This window comes from Aspergillus bombycis (assembly GCF_001792695.1).
Source record: "Aspergillus bombycis strain NRRL26010 chromosome Unknown contig00038, whole genome shotgun sequence".
NCBI lineage: Eukaryota > Fungi > Ascomycota > Eurotiomycetes > Eurotiales > Aspergillaceae > Aspergillus > Aspergillus bombycis.
In genome coordinates, this window is record NW_019170040.1 from 195,780 (window position 1) to 205,041 (window position 9,262).

The following is a 9,262-nucleotide window of genomic DNA, read 5'->3' on the forward strand; positions in this document are numbered from 1 at the left end:
TAGCAGAAGCCTTAGTGGCAGTCCTTAGCTTAGGGCTGTGTAAGACCTCACGGCCGTCATAACCGCACCCAAACAAGTCCTGGCTGGTATGGTAAACTGTAGAGTTGCAACCTGCAGTTCGACCGCGACCTCGACCTCTGCTGTCATCTCGACTTGTCGGTGGTGAATTTGTAGTTGTAATATGGTCGCCCTTGCCATCCGTCCGGTTGTTCGTGTCGTTGCCGCTCATTGCTGCGATTACTATTACTACGGCCTCGACCGTCTCTGTCAAACTTGTCAAACTTGTGGATTGTTACAGTTGTCGACATGAGGGGTTGGGAGTACCCGAAGGCAGCAGGTGCAGGACAAGGGTCATGTCCTATACAGTAGAAAGGTCGGGATGGTATTAGGAGTCGACTGGGTCTAGCTATTAGAGAGGCCAGAGGTAGTAAGTAGCTAGCCCCCTCCCTAATTATCTACCTCTGTCTCTCCGTCCGCCCTCCTGCCACCGACAAAAAAAAAGAAACGGCAAAAAGAATAGGCCCGAACCCGGGATCGAACCGGGGACCTCGCGCAGTCAATGCTTTGGGTGAACCCTGGAGGTGTTGTTAGTAAATTGTAAGGTAACTGGTTCAGTGCAGGAAGAACATACTAAGCGCGAATCATACCACTAGACCATCCGGGCGGTGGATGCGGATCTCTTTAGATTCTGTCTATATGAGGGAAGCTTAATAATTCCTGGCACTAGCCCACCAAAGACCATGTGTTGGCCATCTAGTAGATTAAGATATACTCCACATAAAAGCTTGACTATCCATATCTAAACGCTTTCTACTTAAACCCATACAATAGTTCTCTAATCTATAAAGTAGAGTAAGTATTACTATAATCCCTCTAATACCGCCCCATTATTGAATCAGAATGTAAGATCGAAGATCTGCAGCGGTGGACATACTATAGGATCTGGTATGGGACAGCGCCGATGTTGGCGTAGAGCAAGGTGAGGGGTTGGGTCAGGTGTGAGGCTTGTTATGGGATTATATGTTGACTACCTGATCACTGAGCGAGGTGAAGGATTGCGGTTTGGAGTAAATACACATTCATCCCTTACCTATATGTATGTATACCTTCCTCCCAGAGTTCTATTACGATGTTCTTAGAGAAAATATACCCGAGACTAGACCGGATGGCTAAGGCCCCAACAACACACACACAAAGAAAGCAAAATTATCCAAAGTTAGGACAGCTATATCTGGTATCACCATGGCTGAGGACTGATTACCGAAAGGGAACTCTGTCTGCACGAGGCTAGGTTGATAATCCTGGTAGGACGAGAAAAAGACCATGAGCTGCGGACTGGCGGTGGGGCCGCAGATTGATATATATTACTCCCAAAGCTGTCCACATCATACCTACAAAGGTAGCAGTCACAAAACGAATGAATGAGGGTCTTAATCCCTGAACTACTTCAATAGTTCTATCTGAATCTTCTGAATCCGCAATGCTTTATATAGTTGAAACGTGACCGTCAGGAGTGATGGCTGAATGATCCGGGTCTTTCTATTTCCGGTATCTGGTCATTTTGGTTGACAGATAATTCGTATATCAACAGAGCCTAACCTTTGATAAAGGCTAGAAAGCTTCTTTCTTTATTGGACTGTTAACCAGGATTGCTTAAGGAGCTATCGTATATCAGGTGTATACGTCCTTCGATGGTACTCAACATACCCGTGTTATCATCCTTCCCAAGAAATGGCCTCAATTTATGTATACCCGTCCCTTTTAATACAGCCGGGTTTGCTGTTGGAAAGAGCAGTAATTTTCTCATGACCGGTCGGTACATCGAAGCCGCACAGGTGATTCCGGTCTGGGGGCAAAGTGGCAGGGTTCATGGGACGGTGCTGGAAGTTGCTGGACTGGACTGCCTTGTTCATTACACAGGGTAATATCAAACATCGCGATAAACCTCGCCACGAACATGGAATTTTGGATTTTCGCCAACTGGCTATGATTAGCGTCCGCCTGCTATACTGCTTCGATTCTAGACGTTTGAGCTTACTCTTTGTCCCGCTGTAAACATGCATTCCTGTGTTAGAAGATGGACCATTTCTCGGGGACATCAACTTACGGCATGCCCGACGCCCCACTCCAAAGCCTATATACCCCATGAGTTCTTTCCTATGTTCTGCGCGATCCGACAGGAAGCGCCCCAGATCCCAGCGTTGCGGATCGGGGTAGATCTCCGGGTTCATATGCTCCTCGTCCGCGTGGTAAGTCTAGTCAAAAGAAGAATATCAACGAGCGGAGCGGCCATTCTATGAGTAGCCAAGACTTACGACATAGGCTCCTACCGGTATCACCTCGCCTGTATCCCCAATCGGAGTGTCTGTCTGGCTGATATTTTTACGGACTGGCAACAGCACCCCCCGAGTTCGGATAGTTTCCAGAAAACAGGCGTCGAGGAGCGGAAACTCATGCTCCCAGACATGTAAATCCAGGGTTTGGAGTACTTGCTCCACGGACTGCCCTTTCTTTCGATACTTGATTAGCACCTGGTCAACTTCCAGGCGTACGCGAGCCATCCAATGGGCATCGGTTGCAAGTCCCATCAGTAACCATGAGGTGATCGCCGGGGCAGTCGCTTGAGCTACAAACTGGACCACCATCACGACCTAATAGGTCTTTAGTATCCTTCACTCGATGGACAGTCAACCAGAGAAAAGAGATCCCTCCCACCTTCAAAATCGCCCTGGTACTTCTCCCTTTCGCAATCAGATGCTGCGTTACCCCCTTATGCATCCCGTATTCGGGCTTCTGTTGCTGCTGCTGCTACTTCTGATGGCGGATGATTCGCCACAGCATCACATACAGCCGCCCCATGGCGATAACTACAGGGATATGAAATGGGTTCAGCAGCCACGAGACGATCATATCGATGGTCGAAAAAGTTTCCTCCAAGACGGCGACCAGCCTGCTTACCTTCCTCAATAACCCGGGGGATTGTGCCACCTTTTCCATCCCTAGCGCTGCTAGGGAAGACTGCGCATATAGCCAGCTTAGCTCCTGGAAAGGGTCGATCAGATCTTGCGCCGCAATGTGCTTCCAGATTGAGTTGGTACAGGCGAGTGTGGCTGTCGGCACAGATTCCAGGGCCTCTGTGCGCAGCAAGGCCGTGCGCAGTGCAGTCTTGAGATGCGAGCCATGCGTTTCGGCGGATTGATCCGAGGCTCGCTCCACCGCGCTGCTAATAGGAAAAAACAGGCCGACCCTGATTTGGTGGTAAGAGTCAGGAGTGGCTACTTGAATTATTTGTATGAGAGGGGCAGAGGGACAAAAAACCGAACCCTTGGTCCAGATCGAGATCCCGGCTCTCAAAAAAGGTCTTGCGCCCCTGGGGACCAGACAGGCCCACGACGCAATCTCGGCCAAGATAGTAGCTGTAGTTCCCAGTGGGCGAGGCAGTCATACTCTCATGGCAGAACTCCCACGAGCGGGTATCCTGCGACAAATTTAGGGGCATTGACGGGGAAGGAACGCTTGTTTAGCAGCCTCAAACATCGAGCAAGGCATATGAAGACGAGGAAACAGAACCCCAGAGCCAGGGGTGAGGGTGCCGTGTCGAACATGGCTACCACCATCTATGAGAAAAATGGTGTCATGTATAGAGCACCGGCCAACGTTTTATATCCACTAGCCCTTGGAGCAACAACCTCAAGTTAGGAGATCGAGGAAATTATTGAAGTTTATTGTGCGTGAGAGTTGTTGTTATATCTGATTTGCCACTCGGGTTGAGATCACGCATAACATCGTCCTTACATTGTACTCCTAAACTTAGATAGTGGATCTTCTTCAATACCGAAATCGGAAATATCACTTAGCAACTTATTACCTGCATATGTGTGGATGGCGATTCAGCTGTAATAAGGAGTCGATTACCCGGCTTTTCAGCGCACTCTTGATTTTCTCATACCCGTGTCGGTTACCATCTTGAGCAATGGCAAGCAAGTACACCTTGAAGATTAAGAACCATCTGGGGATCAATCAGAATGATAAGACGCGCCCATCTTACACGAAAAGCACTGAAACCGAGGGGTGGCACCTGGTGGTGACCGAAGATCTGGGACGCCTGAGGTGGATCTATGTGAATGACAAGGAGGATCGCAAGGCTCGACCGCAAGATGCGACAACCAAGTTCTTCTTGGACCTTTCAATAGTAACTCACCCGTGGCGAGTGTCCTCGGATGATTTGACACGCTGACACGGAAAATCCAGGGCATTCCCGACTCCGGCCCACCCAAGTCAGCTGCTGAAGCCATCTATAAGGGTACCCGGTTTCAAGCCAATACACAGATCCGCGATCTGGGCTGCTGGGGCGCTGACTTGAGCTGTATCTTCTTTGTGACGCCAATGATGGTTATCGCCTGGTATATCACTGGCGCTGAAATCGATGAAGCCTACGTTATTGAATTGATCCAGTTCATGTTCGACTGCCAACGGACAGACGGCGGCTGGCAACGTATTTGCAAGAGGAATCTTCGTTGATGGGTACAACATTGGTTTACATTGCCCTGCGACTCATTGGAGTCCCCGCCAGTGATAAGCATCTTTGTAAAGCCTAGGCATACTACCTGCACCGGGGGGGAGCGGTCTATCTCCCATGCTGGGCCAAGTTCTGGCTTGCGCTGCTGGGTCTGTATGACTGGGAAGGTACTGACCCTTACCCGGTGGAGATGTGGTAAGGTTTTAGTCTCATTGATATACTTAAGATAGTATACTGACTTGCTGCCAGGCTCCTCCCTGAGTGGCTTCCAGTCAGCCCATGGCAATGGTTCATCATCCCCCGCCACGTCTATCTAGCGATGTGCTTTTTCTCCTCTAAGAGATTTACCGTCCCGACTAATGATGTTTTGGATGAAATTCGGGCAGAGCTGTTTCCAGATGACTTCTCCTCCGTCAATTTCTCCGCGTTCGAAGGGGTGGTGCTCGCGTCCAAGCGACATCAGGCTAAAGGCTGGGTGCTGCAGACTCTGAACTGGACCCTCAAGGCTGTGTGGTTTCCATGGATTCGTCCGACAAAGCTAGTGGAAAGGGGACAGCAAAGAGCATGAGAAATCCTTCAGCATGCCGAAAGGGCCACCACCTCGACCGGGATTGTCAGTCTCGACGGTTGGCTGAACATGATTGCTTTCTACTGTGCCGAGGGTCCTGACTCCCCTGCCCTTAAGCGTATGCAAGAAACGAGTCTGGAGTACCTGTGGATGGGTTCTTCGGGCATGCAGACCATGAGTATTCACGGGGGACACATGTGGGACACGTCCTTTGCGCTGCAGTCACTCGTGTATACGGGCCTTGCGAATCATCCCGATTTCCACGGAAATGCCCGCCATGCCTATGAGTTCCTGATCAAGCAACAGCTTGTGGAAGAGTGGGAGGATTGTCCCTCTTGTCATTATCCAAGTCGGCTGGGCGCGTGGTCCTTTACCGCCCGCTACCATGGGATCCCTTGTTCTGATTGCACAGCCGAAGCACTGAAAGCGATTCTGCTGTTGGAGAAGGAGACGAGTCTCCGAGAAATGAGTGAGAAGAACCTTCATTTGGCTGTGGACCAATTACTATATATCCAAAATGCAAGCGGAGGCTATAGCAGCTTCGAACCCATCGGCGCCGGTGAGTGGCTGGAGCACCTCAATGGGACTGAAATGTTCGGCCAGGTGATGACGGAACACGATTACGTGGAGTGTACCTCTTCCTGCATCACGGCTTTGGACCTTTTCAGGGATCGAAAGAGCGGGTATCGGTCCAAGGAAGTGGATGATGCCATTGAGCGGGGGGTACAATACGTGGAGAGGAGCCAGAAGGAAGATGGTAGCTGGATGGCTTCTTGGGGGATCACGTTCACGTATGGCGCTTTCTTTGCCATGGAAGCCTTGCACTGTGGTGGACGGAGCTATAAGAACTCTCCCGTGGTCAGAGAGGGCTGTCGTTTCCTGTTTGACATGCAGGAGTCGGACGGGGGGGTGGGGAGAGACATTAGATGTGAGTACCTCCAATCTTCCCTACGGAGAAAGACTTGAAAACTAAGGAATGCCTCTGTTAGTCCCGTATGTCGGGTTCATACGTACGAGCCCTTCGGTCGCACACAGTCCAGACAGCATGGTCTTGCCTCGCGCTGATGTACGCCGGCTACCCTGATCCAGAACCCATCAAACGAGGACTTGATCTCATCTGGAATCGACAAAAGCCAAACGGTGAATGGGAACAAGAATACTCCGTCGGCTGTGGGATTGTTACGTGGTATGTTCTTCCACCGCCGGCAATCCGAGTTCAATGCTGATGCGCTCACAGTCATATTAAATACTACTACTACATCTACTCTTTCCCGCTTCGAGCACTAGCAATGTATGAGAAGATATATGGGGAGGGCTTGCCATGGTAGAGATGCTACGGCCTTACTGAATAACCGGTGCTATAAACGGACCAAGAACGAGAAGGACCGCCTGTGACCCAATACACTTTCAACATAAATGTCTAGATTACAGCTACTAGCTGACGATTCCAATGCTAATTGACTATGTGGATGAGTGTGGCTTAAGTACGAGATAGAGGGGGCCAGACTGCATAGTTCGTTGTCTTCTATGGTAACAGACTGTTGTTGAGACAAAACGGAGTTGGTGTTAGTAAGGTGGTGGTTAAAATACACCAGTCCCTCATTAGAGAATCACGAGATACATACATATATGAATAGGAATAGGTTCATTAGAAGAAGAAAAAAAACCATAAACTATTTTTGAAAGGGAGAAGAGGAAGGGAAAAAACACACAAACAAAAGATAAACAGACAAAAAGAGAACATCGCCCCGCAGGAGGCTCGAACTCCTGACATCCAGATTGCAGCAAGTTTTTGCTTTAAAAGTCTGGCGCTCTAGCCAACTGAGCTAGCGGGGCTTGTTATGGCCATTCTAATTCACAGAATAATATAGTATACTTCAGCTCTCCTAAGTGACTTTTTATCCAGTTTCGTTCGAAAGGTGCGGAGATAACAGTAAGCTATTTATCGGACCAATAAGTTAATTTGCGCGCCGTCCTCCGGCGCTTAGGCACACGCGCATTCCCCAGAGCAGAGCCCTCAACGCCATCACCACAACCAGCTCGGTACCTTTTCTACAAGAAATGCGAACATGGCGGCGAACCTTCGCTACGTCTGTTGCCAGACTAAGCAATAAACCTGCCGGCCAGGGCGTGAGCCCCACGCTCTTACGATGCGCACAGGTCCTTGAGCAAAGCAAGAATGGACCCTGCAGTTTGGAAGATCAAGAGATCAAGTTGAATGGGTTTATTCGCTCCGTCCGAAAGCAGAAACGCTTTGCGTTCGCCGAGATCTCAGATGGGTCTACAATTGAGCCTTTACAGGCCTTTTTGAAGCCAGCACAAGCTGCCGAGTACGTCCGCCTTCCTACTGGGCTTGACCACCCTTGACTGGTTCCGGGGAACTGGGCTCTAATCAATGTATCTCTAGACTGTCTACTGGAACTGCTGTGGAAATCTCTGGAATCTGGAAGGCTTGCCCACCGGGCAAGGAGCAAACTCATGAGCTTCAAACGACAGACGTGAATGTTCTTGGGAAAGCAGACCCTGAGGTAGACAAGGCCTTCTGGAGATTATACGAAAGACCCGAAGGGCGATGCAGCTAACTATCATATTACGGACAGACATACCCCATCCAGAAAAAGTACCACAGCTCCGACTTCCTTCGTCAGATTCCCCACCTCCGCATGCGCACACCATTCAACTCCCTCCTCTCGCGGTTCAGATCCGAATGCATGTACCAGCTAGGAAATGTGTTTCGATTCGCCCCGAACGGGGGCTACGTTCAAGTCCACCCACCGTTGATCACATCGTCGGATTGTGAAGGTGCTGGAGAGACATTCACAGTTCTGCCGCGGGAAGCTATTGGGGCACAGTCAGAGGGCGAGCATTTCTTTCGGGCACCCAAATACCTGACGGTATCGTCGCAGCTCCACCTTGAGGCCTACGCAGCAGAGTTAGGAAACGTATGGACGATATCGCCCATGTTCCGGGCCGAGAAGAGTGATACGCCGCGCCATCTTAGCGAGTTCTACATGCTGGAGGCGGAGATGAATTACATGCATGACTTAGACTCACTGACCGACTCCGTGGAGTATATTCTCCGTGACCTGGTTCGTCGGTTACATGATACACCTGTTGGCCAGGAGATCTTGTCCGCAAAGCGGTCGGGCGAGTCCGGTCAAGATCAAACTGAAGGATCCGGTGCTGATCTAAGCCAACGATGGAATGATATGATGGAGGGATCCAAATGGGGTCGTATGACCTACACGCAAGCAATTGAAAAGCTCCAGGACGCGGTCGCCAAGGGACAAGCCACGTTCGAACATGCACCCGAATGGACCGGCGGTCTTCAACTGGAGCATGAGAAGTATATCGTCGACGTGATTCACAACGGCCGTCCCGTGTTCGTGACCGACTATCCTAAGGTTGTCAAGCCATTCTACATGCTACCATCCAATGGAGACGGCTCCGCGGCACCAGGCGAAACAGTCGCCTGCTTTGATCTCCTCCTCCCAGAGGTTAGCGAAGTCGCAGGAGGCTCGCTCCGCGAGCACCGCCTTCCCGAGATCATCCAGAACATGCGCGAGCACGGGCTAATCAAGGCCCGCGCACCGCCCGCTCCGGGTGCGGGAACGGAAGCAGGAACACAAGCCGATTCCGAGACGCCGCTGTACCCTCACCTCTTGCCCGGCGAAGACCTGGGCCATCTCCAGTGGTATGCGGATCTTCGGCGGTGGGGAACAGCGCCCCATGGAGGATTTGGTCTCGGGTTTGACCGGTTCCTGGGATACCTGGCTGGCGTCTCCAGCATCCGGGACGTGGTCTCTTTCCCTCGGTATTTCGGCAGGGCGGACTGCTGATCTGTAAATAATGTATTTTACTCTACTCTACCCTGAGATGTACACTAGATAGACATGTACAATGGTCAATATCAACCGCCGGCTCCCAGTAGTAATTTCATCTAAGTAGCTCCGGTCGAGGTAAGTCCGCGACACATAGTCCTGCTAGAAGACCGAGGCAAGACCTATCTAGAGTACTTCGCAAACTATACTGATCAGTATAGTAGCAGATATCAACGAAGACCATTATTTCACTCTAGCAGCATGTCCCTCTCCTTAACCACGACCCCTACTTACAGAATAATTAACCAGTCAAGGGTGTATATAGTATGTATGCATGATCGGAGCCAAAAAGAC

The 9,262-nt window shown here is 50.4% G+C and overlaps 3 protein-coding genes across 3 annotated transcripts; 2 read left to right on the forward strand and 1 right to left on the reverse strand.

The window, feature by feature from the left end:
- Positions 1 to 1,927: 1,927 nt before the first annotated feature.
- Positions 1,928 to 3,499, reverse strand: ABOM_005525 (uncharacterized protein; the record flags this gene model as incomplete). The annotated part of the gene is made up of 5 exons (XM_022532654.1): positions 1,928 to 1,980; positions 2,039 to 2,255; positions 2,316 to 2,651; positions 2,959 to 3,247; positions 3,324 to 3,499. The coding sequence occupies 5 exons, from the start codon at positions 3,497 to 3,499 to the stop codon at positions 1,928 to 1,930; spliced, it is 1,071 nt and encodes a 356-aa protein (XP_022389468.1).
- Positions 3,500 to 3,973: 474 nt separating this feature from the next.
- On the forward strand, positions 3,974 to 6,415 carry ABOM_005526 (uncharacterized protein; the record flags this gene model as incomplete). The annotated part of the gene is made up of 7 exons (XM_022532655.1): positions 3,974 to 4,192; positions 4,252 to 4,495; positions 4,624 to 4,714; positions 4,769 to 5,027; positions 5,100 to 5,996; positions 6,077 to 6,273; positions 6,325 to 6,415. 7 exons carry the CDS (start codon positions 3,974 to 3,976, stop codon positions 6,413 to 6,415), a joined length of 1,998 nt encoding a protein of 665 aa, XP_022389537.1.
- A 733-nt stretch (positions 6,416 to 7,148) lies between these two features.
- Positions 7,149 to 8,926, forward strand: ABOM_005527 (asparagine--tRNA ligase SLM5; the record flags this gene model as incomplete). Its single annotated transcript, XM_022532656.1, has 3 exons — positions 7,149 to 7,417; positions 7,495 to 7,615; positions 7,688 to 8,926. 3 exons carry the CDS (start codon positions 7,149 to 7,151, stop codon positions 8,924 to 8,926), a joined length of 1,629 nt encoding a protein of 542 aa, XP_022389536.1.
- Between the last annotated feature and the right edge of the window lie 336 nt (positions 8,927 to 9,262).